General features: G+C 66.1%; 1 protein-coding gene across 1 annotated transcript in view; it reads right to left on the bottom strand.

Moving 5' to 3' along the window:
* Positions 1-124: 124 nt before the first annotated feature.
* The window catches only part of PLEC (plectin), a 42732-nt gene continuing 18229 nt past the window's right edge, over positions 125-24627 (bottom strand). The window contains 25 exon segments of the mRNA XM_051774769.1: positions 125-6626; positions 7165-10545; positions 12275-12373; positions 12558-12662; positions 12805-12888; positions 13629-13985; positions 14064-14202; positions 14577-14755; positions 15221-15378; positions 15613-15796; positions 15875-16001; positions 16074-16228; positions 16901-17053; positions 17909-18034; positions 18115-18210; positions 18667-18771; positions 19934-20095; positions 20411-20488; positions 21329-21577; positions 21579-21660; positions 22326-22480; positions 22584-22677; positions 23251-23378; positions 23776-23871; positions 24478-24597. Of these exon segments, the coding sequence (XP_051630729.1) occupies positions 285-6626; positions 7165-10545; positions 12275-12373; positions 12558-12662; positions 12805-12888; positions 13629-13985; positions 14064-14202; positions 14577-14755; positions 15221-15378; positions 15613-15796; positions 15875-16001; positions 16074-16228; positions 16901-17053; positions 17909-18034; positions 18115-18210; positions 18667-18771; positions 19934-20095; positions 20411-20488; positions 21329-21577; positions 21579-21660; positions 22326-22480; positions 22584-22677; positions 23251-23378; positions 23776-23871; positions 24478-24597 (12954 nt within the window). The 3' untranslated portion in view covers positions 125-284.

Here is a 24627-nt window from a genome sequence, read left to right as displayed (position 1 = left end):
TGTGCGAGCGGCAGCGGAGTCTGCGCAGCCAGGGGCTGGAACGGCATCCGGCTCCCAGGGCACAGGGCAGGGAGGGTAGTGTGTGTTTTCTCTCGTCTCTTAATATACAAACACTGTCAGCACATTCGCATATATTAATTTATTAGTCTTGTCTTTTTGGTTAAACTCGAGGCACTGCTTTGGGAGAAGAGTGGAGGTTCAAAATTAAAAAAAATACTAGTGATTAGCCAGCAGCGTTGCCACATGCGCAGCGGGTGAGGCAGCGCCTCGGGGGCTGGCGGGTCTCAGGCCACGTGGAGTGGAGGCCCACACAGCCCGGGGTGCTCCCCGCTCGCCTCCCGCCCACAGCTCCCCGATGCAGCCAGGGTGAGGGCGAGGGCTAGGGCAGCTGCCTCCACAGCGCCCTGGGGACCCCCGGCGTATCTGCGCCCGAAGCTCGAGGAGGAGTAGGATGAGGAAGAGAAGGTCATGGAGAAGCCGGAGCTGGTGGCATCGAAGCTGCCGCGCCGGGAGCCTGCGCGGGAGCCGGTGCGGGAGCCTGAGCGGGACCCGGAGGTGGAGCCGGCACTGCTGACGTTGTAGGGGCTGTAGTAGCCCTTGCTGGACTGGGAGGAGGCCTCCAGCAGCCGCAGGCCGGTCCCATCCTCGATCATGCTCCGGTCCATGGCGTCCTTGTAGGAGATCTTGAGCTTGGTCTTGGGGCAGGTGAGGTACTTGGAGTAGGTGTTGACGTCCCGCAGCTTCTGGGCGGTGCGCGCGTCGATGGTGCCCTTCTGCAGCGCCTCGTCCAGGGACACGCGGCCCGCGGCGTCGGGCTCAATCAGGCCCCCCGTCAGGTACTGCACCTCCAGGAACCGCTGCCCGGCCTCGTAGTACAGCCAGCCCTTCTTCAGCGCCTGCGCCGCCGACATCTTCGTCTTGGTCCGCGGGTCCTCGAAGCCGTAGAAGGCCTTCTGCGCCAGGTTGATGCGGTCCACCATGATCTTGTCGACCAGGCCCTTGCTGACCGCGTCGGCGACAGAGCACTTGTCCCCGGTGCTGGGGTCGATGATGCCCCCGGTGCAGGCCTGGGCTTCCAGCAGCCGCTGCCCCGTGATGTTGTCCACCAGGTTGCGGCGCATCGCCTCCGTGATGGACACCTTCTCCAGAGTGTCCGTGTCCAGGATGCCCGCCACCGGCCCGGTCTCCTCGGTCGGGTCGGTCCACATGGAGATCTGGGTCCGTGTCAGGGCTGGGCTGACGGTGTAGGAGGAGGAGGATCCCACCGAGGATGACCGCGACCGGAAGCCACCCATGTTGCCGGAGAGCATGTCAGCAAACTCGGTGATGGAGAGGGTGCCCGAGCGGTACTGGTCCAGGGCTGACTGGTCAATCAGGCCCTTGCCGATGGCGTCGTCGATGTCGTACTGGCGCCCCGAGCGCCTGTCGATGATCATTGACTTCACCACGCCGTCGGAGGACGAGGTGGTGATCTCCTCCCATTCGCACTCCTGCTCCGACAGCTCCAGGTAGGTCTGGTGGTCGATGAGGCCCTTGCGATAGGCTTCGTAGACAGACATCTCCTTGCCCGTCTCTGGGTCAACGATCACCACCCGGCGCTTGCGGACAGAGGACTTGGAAGAAGTCTTCCTCTCCCGCTTCTTCTCCTTCAGGGGCAGGAGGCAGAGGCCGGTCTCTGGGTCTGTGATGCACCGCTCCATCAGCTGCAGGTAGGTGAGGTTCTCCTCCGTGTTGGGGTCGAAGAAGCCCTTGGTGTCATCGCTGGGGTCCAGCAGGATCTCATTCATCTCCTCGTCAAAGAGGCCCCTCTTGTAGGCCACCTCCACGGGCAGGCGGTGGCTCTCCTCGGGGTCAATGATGCCGCCGGTGGCGATCTGCGCCTCCAGCAAGCGGATCCCGTGGTCCTTCAGGATCAGACCCTTCTTCATGGCCTGGAAGAGGGAGATGAGCTTTCCAGTGTAGGGGTCCCGGTAGCCGGTGACGGCCCTCTCGGCAGAGAGCAGCTTGTCCTTGAACTCGGGGCCCACGATGCCCATCCGCACGGCTTCCTCCACCGTCAGCTTGAGGCCCTTGATGGGGTCGATCACGTAGCCCGTGGCCGCCTGCGCCTCCAGGAGCTCGAAGGCAGTGCCGGGCCGGATGATCCCCTTCTTCATGGCCTGGTAGACGGACAGACGTTCCTTCGTGGAGTCCACAAAGACGCCAGCGATGCAGCTGGTGCCCTCCAGGAACTTCTTGAGGTTCTTGGAGACCTCCTCGACGGAGGTGAGGCCCTCCTGGAGGCGCTGGGCCGTGGCTTCGTCCATCACCTGCGAGCGGACGAGCTCCTCCACGGTGATCTGCTTCCGCAGCCCCCGGAAGGTGAGTTTCCGCGTGTCGCAGAGCGGGAGCAGGAGGAGCCTGGAGTTCTCGTCCCTCCGGCAGCGCTTCAGCAGCTGCGTGTAGCTGAGCTTCTCGTCCGTGGAGGGGTCCACGTAGCTGCGCACCTCGCTGGGCTCCGAGAGCATGTCGTGCGTCTCCTTGTTGATGAAGCCCCGCTGGTAGGCCACCTCCAGGGGCAGGTGGAAGCCCAGGTGCGGGTCGATGACGCCGCCGGTGGCGATCTGGGCGTCCAGGAGCTTGAGGGCCTCTTCGCTGGGAATGAGATCCTTCTTCATGGCCTGGAAGAGGGAGATCTTCTGTTCGCTGTAGGGGTCTCTGTAGCCGGTCACGGCTCTCTCTGCAGACAGGAGCCGGTCGTGGATCTCAGGCCCCACCACGCCCTTCCTGACCGCCTCGTCCACCGTCAGCATCTCGTTCTTCGTGGGGTCGATCATGAAGCCGGTGGCTGCCTGGGCCTCCAGGAGGGAGCGGGCCACTTCAGAGTTGATCAGTCCTTTCTTCAGCGCCTGGTAGATGCTGAGCGTCTGCTTGGAGGAGGGGATGTAGATGCCGGCCACGCAGCCTGACCCATAGAGGTACTTCCAGACAGTCTCCACCTCCAGGAGCTCCCGGAAGGTTTTGGAGCCCTGCTTCAGCATGTTGTAGATGTCCTGAGAGATGATCTTGGCCTCGTAGAGCTCCTCGGCCGTGATGCGGCGCCGGACGTAGTCATAGGACATGAGGTTCTGCTGCCGGATGATCTCAGTCTTCTCGATGATCTCGATGATGATGATGATCATGCGCTCCTTGGACACGCGGCCTGACTGGAACTCCTCCATGAGCTGCTTCCGCTGCTCCTCGGGCAGCAGGTCCGAGTGCATGATCTCCCACAGCGACATGGAGGAGCCCGCCCGGCTGCCCACAGGGATGTCCACCTGCGTCTCCTCGAACACCTTCCGCGTCTCTGCCTCTGTGTAAACCTGGGTGGTCTCCACCACTTTCGGCTTCTCGGGCTCCCGCAGAGGCAGCAGGTACAGGCCCGTCTCGGGATCCTCGATGCACCTCTCCTTCAGCTGCAGGTAGGTGAGGTTCTCACGGGTATTGGGATCAAAGAAGCCCTTGGTGTCGTCGCTGGGGTCGGAGAGGGTCTGGTTCATCTCCTGGTCGAAGTAGCCCCGTTTGTAGGCCACCTCCACGGGCAGGCGGTGGCTGTGCACGGGGTCGATGATGCCGCCGGTGGCGATCTGGGCCTCGAGCAGGCGGATGCCGTGGTCCCTGACGATGAGCCCTTTCTTCATGGCCTGGAAGAGCGAGATGGTGTCGCCCGAGTAGGGGTCCTTGTAGCCGGTGACAGCCTTCTCAGCTGACAGAAGCTTCTCGTGCAGCTCAGGCCCGACGACACCAGCCTTCACTGCCTCGTTGACGTACAGTTTACGGTTCTTCACGGGGTCGATCAAGAACCCAGTGGCTGCCTGGGCCTCCAGGAGGACCACAGCGGTGCCGGGCGTCAGCAGGTTCCTCTTCATGGCCTCATAGATGTTCAGCTTCTCCTTGGTGGCCTCCACGTAGACGCCAGCAATGCAGTCGCTGCCGTGCAGGAACCTCCTCACTGCATCTGTCTCAGAGAGGTCCTTCACTGTCTTCTTGCCTTCCTTCAGCTGCTCGTACTGGGCTTTGCTGATGATGCGGGACTCCAGCAGCTCGCTGGCCGGCACCGGCGCCCGCAGACCGCTGAACGTCAGCTTCTCCTGCTTTTTGGTCTCCGCCTCCTCAATGATGGTGATCACGATCTTGATGATCTTCTCGATGGTCACCTTGCCGGTTTTGTACTGTCGGAGGAGCTCCCGCCTGTGCTCCTCCGTGAAGTACTCAGAGTGGATCAGATCCCAGATGGTCATCGTCCGGCCCTTCATGCTGCCCACCGGGACCTCTATGGTGGTCTTGTCGAAGCACTCCTTGGCCTGGCTGTCGGTGTAGACCTCCTCCTGCTGCGACTGGATGGCCTTGTCGGACAGGGGCAGCAGGCACAGGCCAGTCTGCTTGTCACGGTGGCAGCTCTTCTGCAGCTGGGCGTAGGTGAGGTGTTCCTGGGTGTTGGGGCAGTAGAAAGCCTTGGCGTCATCTCGGAGCTCAGTCAGAGCCTCGTTTACCTCGGGGTCGAAGTAGCCGCGCTTGTAGGCGACCTCGAGCGGGAGCCGGTGGCTGTTGACAGGGTCGATGATGCCACCAGTGGCGAGCTGGACGTCCAGCAGCCGGAGCCCCGTGTCACTGGGGATGAGGCCCTTCCTGAGCGCTTGGTAGAGGGAAACCGTCTGGCCTGTGTAGGGATCCTTGTAGCCGGTCACCGCCTTCTCCGCCGACAGCAGCTTCTCGTGGAACTCCGGCCCCACCACCTCAGCCTTCACCGCCTCATCCACGGAGAAGAGCTTGTTCCCCACGGGGTCAATGATGTAGCCAGTGGCAGCTTGTGCCTCCAGCAGGGAGAGGGCAACCTCTGGCTTCAGCAGGTTTCTCTTCAGGGCCTCATAGAAGGTGAGCTTCTGGCCCGTCGACTCCACCAGGACACCGGCGATGGCATCCGTGCCCTTCAGGTACTGCCGCACAGACTCCATCTCCGCCACGTCTTTCACGGATTTCTTGCCCTGGTGCAGCTGGTTGTAGAGGTCCTTGTTGATGACCTTGCTTTCCAGCAGTTCGGCAGCGGGCACGGGCGCCCGCAGGCCCTCGAAGCACATCTGGCTCTTTTTCTCGCTTTCCTCCACAACCGTGATGATGATCTTGATGATCTTCTCCACTGTGATCTTGCCAGTCCTGTACTGCTGGATCAGGTCCCGCCTTTGGTCCTCAGTGAAGTATTCAGAGTTGATGAGCTCCCAGATGGTCATCGTCTTCCCTTGGAACTTGCCAAACGGGGCTGTCACCGTGGCCTTCTTGAAGACGTCCTTGGCTTCCTTGTCAGTGTAGACCAGCTGCTCCCTCGCTTTGGCTGCCTGGTCAGTGAGCGGCAGGAGACACAGCCCCGTGTCCGGGTCAGTCACGCACCGCTCCATCAGCTGCAGGTAGGTCAGGTTCTCCTGAGTGTTGGGGTCGAAGAAGCCCTTGGTGTCGTCAGTGGGGTCGGACAGGACCTGGTTCATCTCCTCATCGAAGTAGCCCCGTTTGTAGGCCGCTTCCACGGGCAGGCGGTGGCTGTGCACGGGGTCGATGATGCCGCCGGTGGCGATCTGGGCCTCGAGCAGGCGGATGCCGTGGTCCCTGACGATGAGATCCTTCATCATGGCCTGGAAGAGAGAGATTTTGTCGCCCGTGTAGGGGTCCTTGTAGCCGGTGACAGCCCTCTCAGCCGACAGCATCTTGTTGTGCAGCTCAGGCCCAATCACACCCTCTCGCACCGCCTCGTTCACTGAGAGCCTCACGTTCTGCACGGGATCAATGATGAAGCCGGAGGCAGCCTGAGCCTCCAGGAGCACCAGCGCTGTGCCTGGGCTGAGCAGCTTCTTCTTCATGGCCTCGTAGATGCTCATCTTCTGGTTGGTGGGTTTGATCAGCAAGCCAGCGATGCTGCTCTTGCCCTGCAGGTACTTCTTGATGTCCTCCCTCTGCGAGAGCTCGCCCACACTCACAACTCCCTTCGACAACTTGTCCAGGTTCTCTCTGCTCAGGATGCCGGCGTCAGCCAGCTTCTCTGCCGACACCTTCTGCCGGATGCCGTCGAAGGCAAACTCGGGCTCCCCGTTCTGCGCTAGGCCGTCCATCGCGTCCCGGCCGTTGGGCACAGCCTTGATGTCCAGCAGCTGCGTCGTCGTAACCGCGGCCTCCCCGGGCAGGTCGTCCGTCTGGATCATGATCTCCCGTCTCTGGGCCAGGGCGGCCTTGTACTCCTCCTGCATCTGCTCGAGCCTCTCCCTCAGCTTCTTGTTCTCCTCTTCCAAAAGTTTCTCCTGCTGCTGCCGCTGCCTCTCCAGCTGCTGCAGCTCCTCCTGCTTGTGCCGGACATTTTCCTCAGCTTCTCTTTGATGCTTCTTGGCTTCGTCCAACATGGCTTTCAACTGCTGCTTCTCCTGCTCCATCTCCTGCTGCTGCCTCTCCTGCTCTGCCTTCAGGTTCTGGGCTTTGTTCACCTCGTCCTTAAAGAGCTTCTCCAGCTTCGATTTCTCCTCCTCGATGAACTTCTCCTTCTGCAGCAGGGCATCCTTCTCCGTCAGGAAGCTCTGCTGGAGGAGCTGTGTCTCCTGACGGAGCTGAGCCTGCTGGGCCACCTGCATCTGGGGTGGGAGAGAGGACAGTATGGTCAGACACCCAGGAGGGCAGTGGGGAGGACTGAGGGTGGGGGCATGGGGCATGGGGCAGCAGGGGTGGCACCGGGGAACACAGAGTCACCCCCACACTCCGCTATGTTGGGTAAGAGTTAAAGAGCAGAGCCGGGGTTAGGGAGCCACACACACGACACGGGGCAGGACAAACAGGGGGAGGACACAAGGGATCCTCCAGCACTGAGGCTGGGAAGTGGGCACAGAGAGGAACACGGCAGGACACAGCACAGGGCTGAAGAGCCGGCCCGGGTGGTGGGGATCCCCCCTCCACAGCAGGAGAGGGGCTGGGGGTCCCACTCCAACACTGCCTGCGGGGTTTGCTTCAGTGTCCCCGACTGAAGGTAGCATCCTTGACCTGCACAGGGGGTCCTGCCCCACCATCCCCAGTGATGGTCCCTGGGGGCCTGGCCAGGGGTGGTGTGGGGTGGCTGGGGAGAGGGACGGCCTCCCTGTGTACCACCACAGCTAAGGGGGACCCACAGCCCAGTACCTCCTCTGCCTTCTGCTGCAGCAGCGCCGCCTCCTGCTTCAGCTTCTCCTTCTCCTTCTCCAGGTCGGCAATGGCCTTCCGCAGCTTCTCCGCATCCTCATCGCTCTGGTGCCGCTGGATCTCCAGGGTCTGCACCAGCGTCATCTTCTCCTGCGTGGCCAGCTCGGTCTCGTGCAGCCTCTCACTGATCTCCTCCGCCTGCTTCTTGAACCGCTTGGCTTCCTCCTCAGCCTTGGCCTGGGCCATGCTCATCTCCGCCACTTGCACCTTGAGGCGCTCAGCCTCGGCCGTGATGTCCAGCTGCCGCCGGCGCTCGGCCTCCAGTGTCTTCTGGAAGCCCTCGGTCTCCTCAGCCAGGCGCTGCTGCATCTGCTCCTTGTCCTCCTGCAGCCGCTTGGCGTGTTCCTGCGCCAGGTCCTTCTGTTTCTGCAGCATCTCAGCCTCGGCCCGCAGCCGTGTGGCCTCCTGCACCGCCTGCATCTTCTCCTTCAGCATCTTCTCCGCCAGCGCCCGCTGCTGTGCCAGGTCGTCCTCGGCCAGCTGCCGCATGCGGGCGGCCTCCTGCGCCTCCACGCTCAGCCGGGCCACCTCCTCCGCCACCTGCTTCATCTTCTCAGCCTCCTCCGCCAGGAACTTCTGCGTGTTGTCCTTGTCCTTGAGGATCAGCGCCTTGTTCTCCTCCTCGATCCGGCTCTTCAGCTTGGCCAGCTCCTCCATCTGCACCCGGACCTTGAAGAGCTCCTCCTCCACCTGGGCCTTCTGCCGGACGGCATCCGTCACCTCCTCCTTCAGCCGCTGCAGCTCCTCGTCCAGGATGCCCTTCTGATGGTCCGTCTCGTCCAGCTGCAGCTTCACCTTGGTCAGCTCCTGCTCCACCTGCGCCTTCTGCCGCAGCGTCTGCTCAGCAAACTTCTTGTGCTTCTCCATCTCGGCGTCGGCCAGCTGCTTCTGCCGCAGGGCCGCCTGCTCCGCCTGCGCCCGCTTCGCCGCCTCCAGCTCAGCCTCCTTCCGCAGCTTCTCTGCGTCCGCCTGCGCCTGCGCCTTGGCCTGCGCCTCCTCCTCCGCCCGCTGCTTCAGCCGCTCGGCCTCCTCCACGCGCTGCCGGGACAGGCTGGCATCCTGCTCGGCCTTGCCGCGGGCAAACTCAGCCTCCTCGGCCGCCCGCCGGGCCCGTTCGGCCTCCTCGCGCAGCCGGTCCAGGAGGCTCTGCTCCTGCTGCCGCGTCTGCAGCAGCTCCTGCTCCTTCTGCTGCACGGCGGCCAGGTGAGCCTTCTCCTCCGCCGCGATCCGCTTCTGCGCCGCCTCCCGCGCCAGCTGGATCTGCCGCTCCGACTCCTTCTCGGCCAGCTCCTTCTGCCGCCGCGCCTCTTCCACCATGGCCCGCAGCCGCTCCACCTCCTCCAGGGCCAGCCGCCGCTGCCGCCCAGCCTCCTCCTCGGCCGCCAGGATGGCCTGAACCTTCTCCTCGGCCTCGCGCCGCCGGCCCTCCTCCTCCAGCGCCAGCGCCCGCTGCCTCTCAGCCTCCCGCTCCGCCTGCTCCCGGCTGCGCTGCACCTCCTCGGCCTCCCCGCGGATGCGGTTTAGCTCCCGCTCCAGCTCGCTCTTTCCGGCCGAGGCCCTCTCGAAGCTGGCCTTGAGGACGCGGATCTCCTCCTCCACCTGCCGCCGCTGCCGCAGCGTGTCCTCCACCAGCCCCTTCTGCCGCTCCAGCTCGCTCTCGGAGGAGCGCTTCAGCAAGGCGATCTTCTCCTCGATGTCCTGCTTGTGCTGAGCCGCCTGCTCCTCCAGCAGCTTGCGCTGGTAGGCCTCATCCTCCGCCAGCCGCCGCAGACGCTCGTTCTCCGCCTCCTTCTCCTTCAGCGCGATCTCCGCCTCCGCCTTCAGCCGCGAGGCCTCGTTGATGGCCGCCAGCTTCTCCTTCAGGATGCGCTCGGCCTCGGCCCGCTGCCGGCCGGCCTCTTCCTCTGCCAGCTGCCGCTGCCGCTTGGCTTCCTCAGAGAGGGCGCGCAGGCGGGCGGCCTCCTCGGCCAGCTCCCGCAGCTTGCTGGCCTCCGCCTCCAGCCGCTGCTTCGACTTCTCGCTGCTGGAGCGCGACTCCTCCTCTGTCTTGGCCTTGCTCTCCAGCAGAACCTCCATCTCGGCCCGCAGCTTGGCCAGCTCCTCCTCCAGCTCCTTCCTCCTCTGGATGGCCTCGTTCACCTCGCTCTTCAGCCGCGAGAGCTCTTCCTCCAGGAGCAGGCGCTGCTGTTCCCCGTTCTCCATCTCCGCCTTCAGTCGGATCAGCTCCTGCTCCGCCGCCAGCTTCTGCTGGGCCGTGCCCTCCGCCAGCTCCCGCTGCTTCTCCAGTTCCTCCTCCGCCAGCTCCTTCTGCCGCAGGGCCGCCTCCTCCGCCTTGGCGCGCTTGCGGGCCTCGCGCTCTGCGTCCTCCTTCTGCTTCTCAGCCTCCTCCTGCGCCAGCGACTTCTTGTGGGCCACCTCCTCGGCCTGCAGCCGCAGGCGCAGCGCCTCGTTGGCCTTCTGCCGCCAGTGCTCCAGCTCCTTCTCGGCCTCCTCCCGCGAGCGCTCGGCCTCCAGCTGCTGCCTCTTCAGCCGCTCGGCCTCCTCCTGCAGCTGGGCCACCGCGTCGTGCTCCTGCTGCAGCGACAGCTCCAGCTGCGCCGTCTTCTCAGCGAAGGAGAGCCGCTTGCTCTGCAGCTCGGCCTCGGCGCTGCGCTGGGCCACCTCCTGGGCCACCTGGATCTGCCGCTCCTTCTCGGCCTCCGCCTGCCGCATGCGCCGCTCGGCCTCCTCCGCCTGCAGCCGCAGCTGCTCCAGGTCCGCCACCGCCTTCTGCTTCTCCCGCGCCGCCTCGCGCTCGGCCTGCACCTTGCGCTTCAGCTCCTCCTCTGCCTCCCGCTTCTTCTGACTCTCCTCCTTCACCTGCCGGCGCAGGCGCTCAGCCTCCTCCTGTGCCTGTCGCTTCTGCCGCTCGGCCTCCTCGGCGCGCGCCCGCAGCTCCTGCAGCTCCGTCTCGGCACCCTCCCGCTGTTTCTCGGTGCTCTCCAGCTGCAGGCGGATGAGGCGGATCTCCTCCTCGACCTTCTTGCGGTTGTACTCGGCCTCCTCGATCAGCTTGACCTTAGACTTGATCTGGTGGTCCGAGTTCTGCCGCAGCTGCATCAGCTCCTGCTGGATGTTCTGCTTCTGCTGCTCGGCATCCACGGCCACCACCTCCCGCCGGGTGACCTCCTCCTGCATGCGGAGCTGCAGCTCCCGCGCCTCCGCCTCTGCCTGCGCCTTGGCTTTGGCGTGGGCCTCGGCCAGCTGCCGCTGCTTCTCCAGCTGCGCCTCCACCTCCGCCAGCCGCTTCCTCTCCTCCTCCTTCAGCTTCTCGGCGGCTTTCTGGAGGGGAAAGAGGGTGCAGGGGACAGAGAGGGGAGAGAGAGACAAATCACAAGGGATGCGATCGCGCCGCGGCATCAACGCCGGCCAAGGCACGCACCGCTGAGCCAGCGGAGAGCTGGAGAATGTGCGTGGAAGGGCTTCGGCCCCTGGGCCGCCCCACGAGCCGGCGGCAGTGACACCAGCTTCCAGAAGACATATGGCAGGACAGGGGACACACAACAGTGCAGGCAGACAGGCGACAGGAGCCAGACAGCAGCGCGGGAAGCGGGCGGCCACGTACCGGAGAGAAGGGACAGAGCGCGAGCGGAGCCCAAGCGTTGGAGACAGATGCGAGAGCGTGCACACCACCACCATGGCTCCCTGTGTGAGGGGCCAGCACGGACAGCCCCCTCCGTGGGCAAAGAAGAGAGACGGCCTGAGCACCAAGAGCAGGAGAGAGGGGAGCCGTGCGAGGGCGGTGCCAACAGAGGTTTCCCTGCCGGGAAAGCCTCGACGATGGAGAGAGCAATCCAGCTGGTTCGAAGCCCTCGCGGCCCCTTCCAGGTGGGAGCGCAGTGCTCACACCACATGCACCACGAGAGAGGCAGCCGCACGCTCCGCAGGGCCCGGGCACAGGCAGCACTCATGCAAGGGAGCCGGACCCCTACGCCAGACCCCCGATCCCAGGAGCGGCATGGAGGCTGAGGAGGGACAGAGGAGGAGGGGGCGAGCTATGGAGAAGGCAGGGGGTGCCGCGGGGAGGGGGCATGCGCAGAGTGAGTACCTGGTGCAGGGCTGCCAGAGCCATCCTGGTTTTTTACCCTCCATTAGATCCCCACCAACACAAACATCCCCAAAGAAAAAGCACCGGCAAAGCGGCTCCGAGGGCAGAAACCAAGAGTTAGAGAGGTTACCCTGCGCCAGACCCCGCGGGCCGGCGCCCAGCACAGCGGCATGCGCAGGCGGGGGCTGACTGCACTACGTGTATCTGGGAAGTGCCTCCTACCACCAGTCACATCAGAGCCCCCGGAGCCCAGAGCCGGCTCGGCTCAGAGACCCTCCGCACCCAGAGCCAGTGGCCTCACTCCCGGGAGCCCAGCAGGGGGAAGAGTTAGAGGCTGTGACCCAGTGTTAGTGATGGGGCCAGAGTCACAGCCATGGGCCAGGGCCAGTGATGGGGTTGGGGCCGGAGCCACGGCTGCGGGCCAGCGTTAGTGATGGGGCCAGAGTCACAGCCATAGGCCAGCATTGTTGATAGGTCTGGAGTCACAGCCATGGGCCAGTGATAGTAATGGGGCTGGTGCCAGAGTTATGGCCATGGGCCAGTGTTAGTGATGGGGCCAGAGTCACAGCCATAGGCCAGCATTGTTGATAGGTCCACGGCTGGAGTCACGGCCATGGGCCAGTGTTAGTGATCAGGGCTGGGGCCAGAGTCACAGCCCTGGGCCAGTGATAGTAATGGGGTCAGGGCTGGAGGCAAGGCCGTGGGCCAGCGTCAGTGATGGGGCTGGTGCCAGAGTTATGGCCATGGGGCAGTGTTAGTGATGGGGCCAGAGCCGGAGTCACGGCCATGGGGCAGCGTTAGTGATGGGGCTGGAGCCAGAGTCACAGCCAAGGGCCAGTATAAGTGATGGGTCCAGGGCCAGAGTCACAGCCACGGGCTGGCGTTAGTGACGGGGCCAGAGCCCCCATGAACCGCGCTCCCTGCGGTTACACAGCCGGCCATGCCCCCCGCGCCGCTCCCTACCTCCTCCTCCTCCAGCCGCCGCAGCGTCTCGGTGATGAACTTGATGTACTGGGTGGTGAGCGTGGTCAGCTCGCTGTACTGCGTCCGCAGGTCCACGTACTGCAGAGACAGAGGGTCAGAGGGAGGCAGGGGAGCACCCCACGGCCCCCCGGTCCCTCGGCGATGGTGGGGCCAGACGGAGGTGAGTCTGCACAGCAGCCCCCCCAGGCCCACCCCTTCATGATCAGCCATACTTTGGGAACCGTGGGGCACCCCAGGCCCACAGCAGTGGGATCCTCCTCACCTCCTGGATGATGCTGTCGGACGCTGACTGCACTTTGGGCTTCTTAGCCGGCGATGCCATCGGCTCCACCTGCGCCTTGAAGCTCACGAGCTGCAGCTCATAGTCCTGTTGGGGAGAGGGTGCTCAGCGTGCCATCACAGCCCTGGTGAGACCCCCAGCCCTGGCACTGTCCCCCCCAGTCCCCCAAGGGATACTGTGCTGCCCTTCTAGCCCCCCCCAGCCCCGGCCCCCTGGGCAGCAGGCGCACCTTGATGGCATCGATGTACTGCTTGGCATAGCGCTGGCACTCCTCCACCTTCTCCTTGTGCTGCTCACACTCCTCCAGCAGTTTCTGGGGAGACGTGTGAGGGTGAGCCCAGGCACCCCACGGCCACCTGAGAACACCCTCAGCCACGCCACAGCTGGGAATGGCCAGGAGCACCCCTCACCCTGCTGAGGATGGCCAAGAGCACCCCTTGCCCTGACACAGCCAGGGACAGACAAGAGCACCCTCGTCCCACCATGGCCACCCAAGAGCCCTCCCCACCCCACCACAGCGGGGACAGCTGAGAGCACCCCTGGCCCCATTGGGGCCAGGTATGGCCAGGTGCACTCCTTGCCCTGCCAGGTAGGGCCAGGCTCACACCCTGCCCCACCAGGGGTGGCTGGGTACACCCCTCATCCAGCTGGGGATGACCAGGAGCACCCCTTGCCCAGCAGCCAGGGATGGCCAGGCTCACACCCTGCCCCACCAGGGGTGGTTGGCTGCCCCCTTCATCCCGCTGGGGATGACCAGGAGCACCCCTTGCCCCACAGCAGCCAGGGATGGCCAGGCTCACACCCTGCCCCACCAGGGATGGCTGGGTGCACCCCTTGCCCAGCAGCCAGGGATGGCCAGGCTCACACCCTGCCCCACCAGGGATGGCTGGGTGCACACCTTGCCCAACAGCCAGGGACAGCCAGGCTCACACCCTGCCCCACCAGGGATGGCTGGCTGCACCCCTCATCCCGCTGGGGATGACCAGGAGCACCCCTTGCCCCACAGCAGCCAGGGACGGCGGGGCACACCCCTCGTCCCACCGCTGTCTCTACCTTCTCCTGCAGGAGCTGCTCGCGCACGGCCTGGCTGTCGGTGATGGGCACGGCCTGGATGCCCTCCTGGCGCTGCCGGGCGTCGCGGATCCACTGGCGCAGGGCGTCGCAGCTCTGCCGGTAGTAGCGCAGCTGGCGGCCCAGCTGGTCCAGCTCACGCTGGCGCAGGTCGGCCTGGCCCAGCACGGCCTGCCAGCGCTCCAGCAGCTGCTGCACCCGCTCCCGGTACCGCTCCAGGTCCACATCCCGCTCGCTGTGGCCACGGACCATCCGCTCGTTGACGTCCTTGGCCTTGCCGAGGTCGGTCTCCAGGGTGCTGAAGAAGGGCTGGTGCCCCTCGGCCTGCGCCCGCAGCCGCTGCAGCAGATGGGCAGGGGTCAGTGCCGGCCCCAGCTCCCCCAGCTCCCCCTGGCACTCCCCGGAACCCCCCGGTACCTTCAGCTCAGCCTTGCTGGCCTCCAGCTCAGCCAGGTCAGCCGGCACCGCCTGCACATCCTTCAGCTGCTCCTCGTACTTGCGGAGCAGCTCCTCAGCCCCCTGCGTGCTCCGGATCACCAGCCCAATGGTCTTCAGCCTGTGGCAGCGGGAGGGATCAGCGGGGAGCAGAGTTGATCAGCCAGGGGCAGGACAGGAGTGAGACGGCAGTGGGACAGGGTGAGATCAGCTGAGAGTGGGACAGCTCAGCCAGGGTGGCAGCACAGAGACATGAGGGAAGGGAAAGGGAAATAAAAGGGAGAAGGAAGAAGGGAAGGGCAGAGGGCAAGGCAGGGCAAGGAAAGGAGATGGAAACAGTGAACAGAAACAAAGAGGGAAATGAAGAAGCAACAGGGAAGAGAAGGACACACCGGCTTCCCCCAAGCCCCTGAGCCACACCAGCTGCCCAGGCTCATTCCCAGCCCAGGGTTCCAAGAAGAAGCCGTGCAGTGCCAGGGCCGGGATCACACTCACTTCTCCAGGTAGATGCTGGAGAGGCTGTACACCTGCTCCATCTTCCGCAGGGTGACCTCCAGCTCGGAGCGCAGGACAGGGGCTGAGCCCGCCTGCTCCGGCTGCGCCAGCACCTGCTCCGTCTTCTCGCTGACCTTGGCCAGGTTCTTCTGGATGCCCTCCAGCTCCAGGTGGGTTTGCTGTAGGGAGGGAGTCCCTCAGTCCCTGCCAGCTGTAGGTCAGGGTGAACCCCCATCCAATGCTCCCCTGGTCCCCCTGGACCCGAGGAGGAGCTGAGCAGGGGCAGGGTCTGCAGCCCACCACAGCAAGTGGGCAGGGGAGGTTTACATGGGATACTGGGAACAATTCCTTCCGAAGAAGGGCTGTACAGCCCTGGCAGAGGCTGCCCGGGGCAGGGGTAGAGTCCCCATCCCTGGGGGGGTTTAACAGCTGTGTGGATGTGGCACGTGGGCACACGGTTTAGTGGCGGACCTGGCAGTGCTGGGGGAGCAGTCGGACCCGATGGGCTCAGAGGCTTTTCCAAGCCAAACCATTCTGAGGCTCCCTGACAGCCCCCAGCCCCGTCCTGGCGCCAAGGTCCCTGTCCATGCACGTTGCACGTGTGTCACACACCCGCACACACGTGTCACACGCGTGTCACACACCTGCTGCTCGGCCTGGCGCTGGGCGCACTCGCGCAGCGGGTCGGCGTCCAGGGGCAGGCGCAGCCGGTGCACGGTGCGGCTCTCGCAGCTCTCCAGCTGCAGCCGGATGTCCTTCAGCTGCGAGATGTAGCTCTTGCACAGCGACTCGTCCTGCTCTCCTGGGGGGACACAGGGAGGGCTCAGCACCGCGGGACACCACGGGGACACCCTGGGGAGCTGGGGTGGGGAGGGGGCACACGGGGACCGCTCAGCACCCTGGGGAAGAGTAGATGGCTCAGCGCCCCAGGGACACCCCAGAGACCCGTGGCAGGGGAGGGGAACAGGAGACAGCTCAGCACCTGGGGAGACCCCGGGGACACTGCAGGGACCCACAGCAGGGAGGGGACACCCACCTTTCTCCTGGCTGCGCAGCAGCAGCTCGTACTTGTGGGTGCAGGCGTTGTAGTCCCGCTCCACCTGCAGCCGGTCGTCGGGCTGGAAGCTCTGGGCGTCCTGGCTGTCCCGCAGGAACTCCTGGTAGTGGCTCTCCAGGCTGCGCAGGACCTGCCGCACCTCCTCTGCCGGCAGCGTGCGGAACTGGGGGGGCGCGGCCACGTCAGCCCCCGCCGGGACCCCCGGGACCCCCGCGCCACCCTGGGACCCCCGGGGACTCACCGTGATGTGCGTCCAGGACTGGATCTGCTGGATGTCCCGGGTCAGGTACTGCCAGGCGCGGAGGCCGCGCAGGTCCTGGTGCAGCTGCTGCCACAGCCCCAGCAGCTGCTGGTGGGTGGTCTCCAGCCTGAGGGGACACAGGGTTAGCGGGGGGGGGTGCGGGGGTGCTCGGGGAGGGGCGCGGGGTCACTGTCCCCACCTGTGCACGGCATCCAGAGCCTCCTTGTTGGGCGGCGGCAGGAGGAAGCAGACGGAGGGCACGACGGCCTCGCTGCCGCCGGCGCTCAGCACCCGCCACTGCTGCGGCTGCGAGTGGTTCAGCAGGGCACACGTGTCGTTCTTGTGCACCGTCACCTGCAGGGCACGGGGTGAGGGCGGGGTACCCCGTGTCCCCCCGTGTCCCCCCATATCCCCCTGTGTCCCCCCGTGGAGTTGGAATGGTGTCAGACTGGGCTGAGGGACCCCTGTGTCCCCCACCGTGTCCCCCCATGGGGCTGGGGCAGAGTTAGAGCAGGGTGGGGCTCCTCCATGTGCATTCTGTGTCCCCCCACATTCCCCTGTGTCTCCCCATATTCCTCCATGTCCCCCCCATGGGGTAGCTGGTCCCCAGTGTCCCCCTCCCATGTCTGCCCCTGTGTCCCCCCATGGGGCTGGGGCAGCACCAGATAGGGGGGTCCCGCTGGCCCCTCCTATTCCCCAGTGTCCTCCCATGGCACCAGGGTGGTCTCAGACTGGGGTGGGTGGTCCCCAGTGTCCCCCCTACAGCCCCCAGTGGGGCTGGGGTGGCATCAGAAGGGGGTGGGGGGCCACCCTGTGTCCCTTCATGGGACTGGGGCAGCAGGACAGCGGGGTGGGGGACCCGCCGTATTTCCCCACGTCCCCCAGAGTGGTGTCAGACCAGCGTGTGGATCATCCCGTGTCCCCCCGTGTCCCCCCACGGACCCCGTGTCAGTGCTGGTCCCACCACACCCCCCCACACCTTCCCACCTCCCCCCTGCACCACCCCAGTCCCCGTGACCCCCCCACCTCCATCTGCTTGTAGTCGCAGACGGCCTGGAGGGGGGGCCGGCCCTGCAGGGGGGTCCCGGGGCTCCGCGGCTTCAGCTGCACGATGGTCCTGGCACGGCGGGCGAGACCCCCCAGCTGCGTCCCCAGCTCTGCCAGCTGCTCCTTCTGCTCCTGTGGGAGCAGGTTCGGGGCACTCAGGATTTTGGGAATCCCACGGCTTGTAGGGGCATCAAAAATTTAGGGGGGATACCAGGTGTTTTAGGGGAGCTCAGGAATACTGGGAGGTCCCAAAGGTTTTGGGAGCTCTCAGGATTTTGGAGGGGTCCCGGGGGTTTGGGGGTGGGCTCAGGAATATGAGGGGGGCTCATCCTGGCCTGTTACAGTGGGGGCCTGTGTTGAGGGTCACCCCAGAGGCTGCAGTGGGGGTGACACCCCAGCACCCTGCAGCTGGACACCTCTGGGGCTGCAGTGGGACTCATATTTTGGGGGTCACCCTGGGGGCTGCAGTGGGACTGGGGTCACCCGTGGAGCAGCCATAGGGCTCACACACTGTGGGGGGGGTCCCCTCTGGTGGGGTCACCCCTGGGGAGGTCACTGTGGGGGCTGCAAGGGACTGGAGGCCAACCCTTGGGTTGTTGTGGGCTCAGGCACTGGGGGTCACTCCAGGGGCTGCAGTGGGGAGGGCGGGAGGGAGGGGGGTCACACATTGCAGGGGGTCACACCAGGGTTGCCAAGGGGCTGAGAGTCACCCTGTGGGGATCCCCTTGGGGTTGCCATGGGGCTGGGGGTCACTGTGGAGGGGCCACCTTAGGGAGATCAACTTGGGGGTCCCCCCAGAGTCCCATTTGCCCTCACCACGAGGTCCTGCAGCAGGGTCATCCTGGGAGCTCACCCCGGGGGTCTTGGGGGGGTTACCCTGGGGATCTTGTGAGGGTCACCTTGGGGTGATGCCCCGGGATCTGGGGGTCACCGCAGGGGTACCCCCGGGTCTGTGGGTCCCCGTGGGGGTCCCAGGCGAGCCCTCACCGCGAGGTCCTGCAGCAGGTCCTCGAGGCGCGTGGCCGTGGTGCCGCGGTCGCAGCTGAACTTGCGCCGCATCGTCTCCTCCGTCTTCCGCAGCAGCTCCTCGGTCTCTCGCACCTCGCTGAAGAACTGGAGGGGGGCAGGGGTCAGCACTGGGGTCACCCCCTCCCTCCGACCCCCCCCAACCCCATCCTGGCCCCCCCTTGTACCTGGAAGTAGTTGGTGTTCTCCTTCAGGTGGGTCTCGATGCAGCAGCAGAGCTGGAGCATCCAGCTCCACTGGGTCTGCAGAGCTGCCAGGAACGCCTGGAGGGGGCAGGGAGCAGGGTGGGGACACATCAGGGCTGGCACTGAGGGCACCTGCACCGGTACCGGCACCCCCACCCGCACCCTCACCTGTACCTGCACCCACACCCACACCAGTACCCACACCCACACCAGTGCCCCCCAGTGCCCCCCAGTGCCTCCCTGATCCCCCTCCCCGAACCATCGGGACCCCCAAGCCCTCCAGATTCTCCCAGTCCCCCCAGGCCCCTCAAGCTCACCAAGACTCCCAGGCCCCCTCCAGATTGCCCCCACCCTCCAGATCCAGCTCCCTCAGACCCTGCAGCTCCTCCAGCCTCCTGTGCCCCCCACCCGCTTCCCTGTACCCCTCCAGCCCCGTGCCCACCTCCAGTGCCTGCATCCCAGGGTGTTCCTTGTGCAGCAGCTGCTCCCCCAAAGCCCCCGCCGCGACCCCCCCCATAATGTCCCCGTGCCCACCTCCAGTGTCTGTGCCCCGGGGTGCTCCTCACGCAGCAGCCGCTCCCCCGAGCTCCGCAGATCCTGGATCCGACGCTCCCGCAGCTCCAGCTCCCGCATCAGCGCCTGGGGGGGGTCAGGGCTCACACGTGTGCACAGCTGCAGGGTCAGGGCTCACACGTGTGCACAGCTGCAGGGTCAGGGCTCACACGTGTGCACAGCTGCAGGGTCAGGGCTCACACACGTGGCACAGCTGCAGGGTCAGGGCTCACACACGTGGCACAGTTGCAGGGTCAGGGCTCACACACGTGGCACAGCTGCAGGGTCAGGGCTCACACACGTGTGCACAGCTGCAGGGTCAGGGCTCACACACGTGGCACAGTTGCAGGGTCAGGGCTCACACACGTGGCACAGCTGCAGGGTCAGGGCTCACACATGTGTGCACAGCTGCAGGGTCAGGGCTCACACACGTGGCACAGCTGCAGGGTCAGGGCTCACACATGTGTGCACAGCTGCAGGGTCAGGGCTCACACACATGTACACGTCAGGGGGCCCAGGGCTCACACACGTGTACATGTCAGGGGGCTCAGGGCTCACACACGTGTGCACAGCTGCAGGGTCAGGGCTCACACACGTGTGCACAGCTGCAGGGTCAGGGCTCACACACGTGTACACATAGAGGGCCCAGGGCTCACACACGTGTGCATGGGCTGAGGGGGTCGCCGTGCATGGCTCTGTGTGTGTGTGAAGGGAGCTCTGGGTATGGGGGTGGGCAGGGCAGTCACAGGGGCTCGGGGGGCAGGGGACGAGGGGGCTCAGCACTGCGGAGCAGGGACGGGACCATGTGGCACAGCCACGTGTGGGGAAGGCACAGCCACGTGTGAGGATGGCACAGCCGTGCGTGTCCGTGTGCAGGGACAGCACACATGTGCGTGTGTGAGTGTGTGTGCACGTCTGGGTCCATGCCCGTGTCCGTGTCTGAGCAAGGATGGCACACGTGTGTGTTCTCACATCCATGTGCAGGTCCATGTGCCTGTCTGTGTGCATGTGCACGTGCATCAGGTCTCCTCCACGTGTGCGTGTCCATGTGCGTGCCCGTGTCACACCTGTGCCCATCCCTGTGCCCATGTCCATGTCCACCCCTCTGCCCATGCCCATCTCCGTGCCCGTGTTCGTGTCCGTGCCCGTGTTCGTGTCCGTGCCCATCCCTGTGCCCATGTCCATGTCCATGTCCCTGCCCACGTCCCTGCCCATCCTGTGCCCCCGTGCCACAACACCGTGCCCATACCGAGTAACTCTCCTTCTTGGCAGCCATGGCAGGGTTGTGGTGGCTCCAGTCGAAGGCCACCTCCTCCTCCTCGCGCTCGCTGAGCCACAGCAGCTCCTTGGTGGCGGCGCTCACAAAGCCGTGGAGGCTCTCCAGGTGCCGCAGCCGCGACTTGGAGGAGTTCTGGGGGGACACGGTGGGACTGCAGCCACGTCCTCACCCCGCGCGGCCACCCCTCCCCACCCTCATCCCTACGTGTGCCCCCCACGTCCTGCATCCTCCTGCCCACATGTTCCCCCACCCACCATCCTCCCTCCCCACAGCCCTCACACCCCCTCTGGCAGCACCCCTGTCATCACCCCCATCCTACCACGTCAGGTCCCTGCCATGTCACACGCCCCGACCCTATCACACCTCCCCAGCAGGTCCCTGCCATGGTCCCCCCGACCCCCATCACACCTCCCCAGCAGGTCTCCCCCCGGCCCCCCCAGCCCTCACCAGCAGCTTGGCATACTGCAGCTCCAGCTTGCCCAGGCACTCCCGGTAGGCACCGCGGGGTCCGGGGGACAGCTGGGTCTGGGGAGGACACACCATCAGTGCCAGGGCCCCACAAAGGACAGCAGCACCCCCAGGGCCCCCCTGCACCCCGCAATGGGGGTGAGGGCAGGGGGGCACACGGGGAGGGCAGTGAAGGGGACAGACCAGGGGTGCAGGCGTTGGGGGGACCAGGGGATAGCCTCGGGGCACGAAGCCCCCCAACCTCCCAGGGCACCCTGGGACATGGGGGGGGGGGCTCCAGAGCGAGGGCAGAGCCAGGATGGGCTGCTCTCCCCCCAGTCCCCCCCAACCTGCATAAAGCCCTGGCACCCCAGGGACTCCCAGGTGCAGAGCGGGGGCAGCCCCACCTGGGGCAGCCCCATGGGAAATGCTCAGGAACAGGGTGGGGGCAGCCCCAGAGATCCCCCAGGACCAGGGGATCCACAGCAGCCCACAGGGGCTCATCTCATCAGCCCTGGGACTTGGGGGTCCCCAGGACTGGGGCTCGCCTCATTGGCCACAGGACCAGGGGGACCCCAGGACTGGAGGGTCCCCAAAGCTGGGGGGTCCCCAACACCCCAGGGGTCTCACCTCGTCGGCCCCAAGGACAGGGGGTCCCCAGCACCCCGGGGGTCTCACCTCGTTGGCCCCAAGGACAGGGGGTCCTCAGCACCCCGGGGGTCTCACCTCACCGGCCCCAAGGACAGGGGGTCCCCAGCACCCCGGGGGTCTCACCTCGTTGGCCCCAAGGACAGGGGGTCCTCAGCACCCCGGGGGTCTCACCTCACCGGCCCCAAGGACAGGGGGTCCCCAGCACCCCGGGGGTCTCACCTCGTCGGCCCCAAGGACAGGGGGTCCCCAGCACCCCGGGGGTCTCACCTCGTCGGCCCGCGCCCGCTCCACCTTGGCGCGGAACTCCTCGATGGCGCGGTGCAGCCCGCGGTGGGCGCCCAGGTGGGTCTCCACGGTGGGCAGGTCCGCGCCCCACTCGGCCGTGGCCATGCGCCGCTGGTTCTCCTCCACCCAGGCCAGCAGGTCCTGCAGGTACCGCAGCGGCGCCTCGTCCGGCTCCGGCCGCCGCTGCCCCGAGGCCACGGACGCGGCCGTCGCCGCCGTCACCGCCGTCACCCGCCGTCACCGGCGCCCCCGACTTGAGCCGCAGGTTGTACTCGGTGCGGATGGACACCAGGCGCTCGTGCAGCCGGTACACGCTGCGGGGCGGGGGCGTCAGTGGGGGGCATAGGGGCACAGGGGACATGGGGGGCACAGGGGACACGGAGCTTTGGGAGCACGGGAGGCTTTGGGGTCACAGGAGCCTCGGGGGGCTTTTGGAGGTGCAAGGGCTGCAGAAGGCTTGGAGGGCTTTGAGGGGTACAGGGGACACAGGGGACGTGAGGGACACGGGAGGCATGGAGGGCAGAGGAGTCACAGGGGGCTTTGCGGGGCACAGGGGCCATGGGGGGATTTGGGGGTGCAAGGCACATGTCAGGCATGAGCAGTGTGGTGGTCTCTGGGGTGCTTCAAGGGGCACAAGTAAGATGGGGGACACAGGGTACATGGAGGCCTTTGGGGGGCATGCAGGGCTTTGGGGACATGGGGGACATGGAGGGCTCTGGGGGGCACAGAGCTATGGGGACAGGCTGTGGGGACCTCCCCAGGCCCCCACCCCGGGCCGTACCAGCGGTACATCTGCTCACCTGGGGTGCCCTCCAAGCCCTCCCAAACCTCCCGCCCCGGGCCGTACCGGCGGTACATCTGCTCACCCAGGGGTCCCTCCAAGCCCTCCCAAACCTCCCGCCCCGGGCCGTACCGGCGGTACATCTGCTCACCCAGGGGTCCCTCCAAGCCCTCCCAAACCCCCCGCCCTGGGCCGTACCGGCGGTACATCTGCTCGCCCTGCGGGTGCCGCCCGTCCTTGAGGCTCTGGACATCATTGAAGAGCAGCCTGATCATGGCATCAGCCTTGTCCAGGTCCCGCTCCACCTCAGCCGCCTTCTGTGGTGCCTTCCCCGCTGCCAGCAGCCGCACGTCCTGCGGGAGGGGACCGTGGGGTCACGGTCGGGGTCACGGCCAGGCTTGGGGTCCTGGTGAGGGTCCTGCCCAGCCCCCTCGCCCCGGTGCTGTCGGCACTCACCGCCTGCAGCAGAGCGTCTGCCTGGTTCAGCTGCTCCTCGCAGATCCCCGACTCCATCTGCAGCTTGGTGACCACGCGCTGCAGCCGCTCCAGCCTGTGGGGACACGGGGGACACAGGGGACGGGGTCAGCACCTTTGGGGGCACCTCTCCTGGCCATGCACGGCATCAGTTCTGTCCCACTCTGCATCCTGCTCCCTGCCCCACTCCCCATCCTCATCGTGCCCCCCATCCCACCCCCATATTCACATCTTGATCCCCATCTCCATCTTGCTTCCTGTCCCCATCCTGCCCCTAATCCCAATCCCAGTCCCCCCCCATCCCCTTCCCACTCCCAATCCCCATCCTGATCCCAATCTCCATCCCATCTCACCGCCCATCCTGCCCCCCATCCCACTCCTATCCCCATCCCACCCCACTGCCCATTGCCCCCCTCCCCATTGCCCTGTCCCGCCGTGCCGTGCTCGGCCGTGCCGTGCTCGGGCCGTGCCACACTCGAGGGCAGCGGCCCCGCCGGATTCCCAGCGAGAGCGATGACTCACGGCCTTGTGGTTCCCCCTCGGGGGGGCCGGGACACCCCACCCCGGCCCAGCCCCGTGGTTTGGCAGCGGGAAGGGGGTGTGGGTGCCAGCACGGCCCTGCCCGGCCCCCCCGGCCCCCCCCACTCGCCTCTCGAACTCTGCCCGCAGCAGCTTCTCCCGCTCCAGCACAGCCACGTGCAGCCGCCCCCACTCCTTCTCCACGTCCAGCGGGTGGTACCCGGGGGGCACCTTCAGCTGCCCCGACTGCACCGCGCCCTGTGCCCCACAAATGTCAGACACTGCCCGTGACCCCCCGGGGGTGTGCCGGGGGCTGCCATGGGACACCCGGCACCCCGAGGCACCCGGGACCATCATCCCCTTGGGACCCCCGGCACCCCGGGATGATCATCTCCTTAGGACCCACCCCCAGCCCCCCAAGACCCCTGGCTCCCCAGGATCCCCAGCCACCACGGGACCAACATCCCCTTGGGACCCATCCCCACCTCCCCAAGGCCCCAGAGGACCCCCACCCCTCAGGAACCCAGCCCCAGAGCTCCCACCCTTTGGGGTCCCAGCCCCCCAGAACCTCCAGCCGCAGGGCCCCTACCCTCAGGCCCCCCTCCCTGTGGATCGCAGACCCCTGGGGAGCCCCCCAAGACCCCAGCCCGCACACCTCCAGCGCCTGGAAGATGGCTTTGGAGCGGTTCTTGTCGGCCTCCCGGGCCGGCAGCTCCGTCTCTTTGAACTTGAGGAACTGGCGCCAGAGGATCTGCCGGAGGCGGGGGGGTCAGCTGAGCAGGGACCCCCTGCCAATGCTGACCCCTCCTCGGGAATCCACCCCCCCTCCAATTTTCCATGCGTGCAGAGCCGGCGGGAAGGAAGTGGCTGTGCCGGGCTTTGCCAGCGGTGACTCACGGCACAGCCAGGGAGGGTGAGTCAGGGGGGCCCCCCCGACAGGGCAACCGGCTCTGCCACGGCTCTGAGCCCCTGCACCCTGCAGACCCCTGGGCTGGCACCGCTGGGGGCTCAGCTCCATGGCTGTGGACTGGTCTCCCAGTGACCCACGGCAGAGCACAGCTGGCCATGTGCCAGCAAAGGGGCTGCCAGCCAGACACGAACCACCCCCAGTGGGGTCACGGGCCAGCTGGGACCCCACCACGCACTGCCCCAGGCACTGGTGGCTCCCAGGGCCAGTCACCCTGTGACAGCACCATCCCTGCCCCTGTATCTGTCCCCAGTCCCCCTGCCTGTGCCACGCTGGCAGCACCAGCGCTGTCCCACTCCATCCCCGTGCCTGTGCCGTGCCAGCAGCACCAGCCCTGTTCTGTGTCCCCATGCCCATGTCCCCATGCCCATGCTGTGCTGGTGGCCTCACCTCGATCTCCTCGTAGCTGGCGGGGAGACGACGCTCCTCGAAGAGCGTCGAGTGCTGCCGGCTCCACTGCAGCAGCCCCGTCACCACCTCGTAGTACTCCTGCCAGCGCAGCTGCAGCTCCTGGGGACGGGGACACGTGTGGGGCTGGGG

The sequence above is a fragment of the Manacus candei genome, unplaced genomic scaffold, assembly GCF_025592945.1.
Source record: "Manacus candei isolate 608988 ecotype Guabito, Panama unplaced genomic scaffold, ASM2559294v1 h1tg000223l, whole genome shotgun sequence".
In the NCBI taxonomy this organism is placed as follows: domain Eukaryota; kingdom Metazoa; phylum Chordata; class Aves; order Passeriformes; family Pipridae; genus Manacus; species Manacus candei.
Note: the sequence above shows the minus strand (reverse complement) of the source record. Positions and strands in the feature narration are given on the sequence as shown.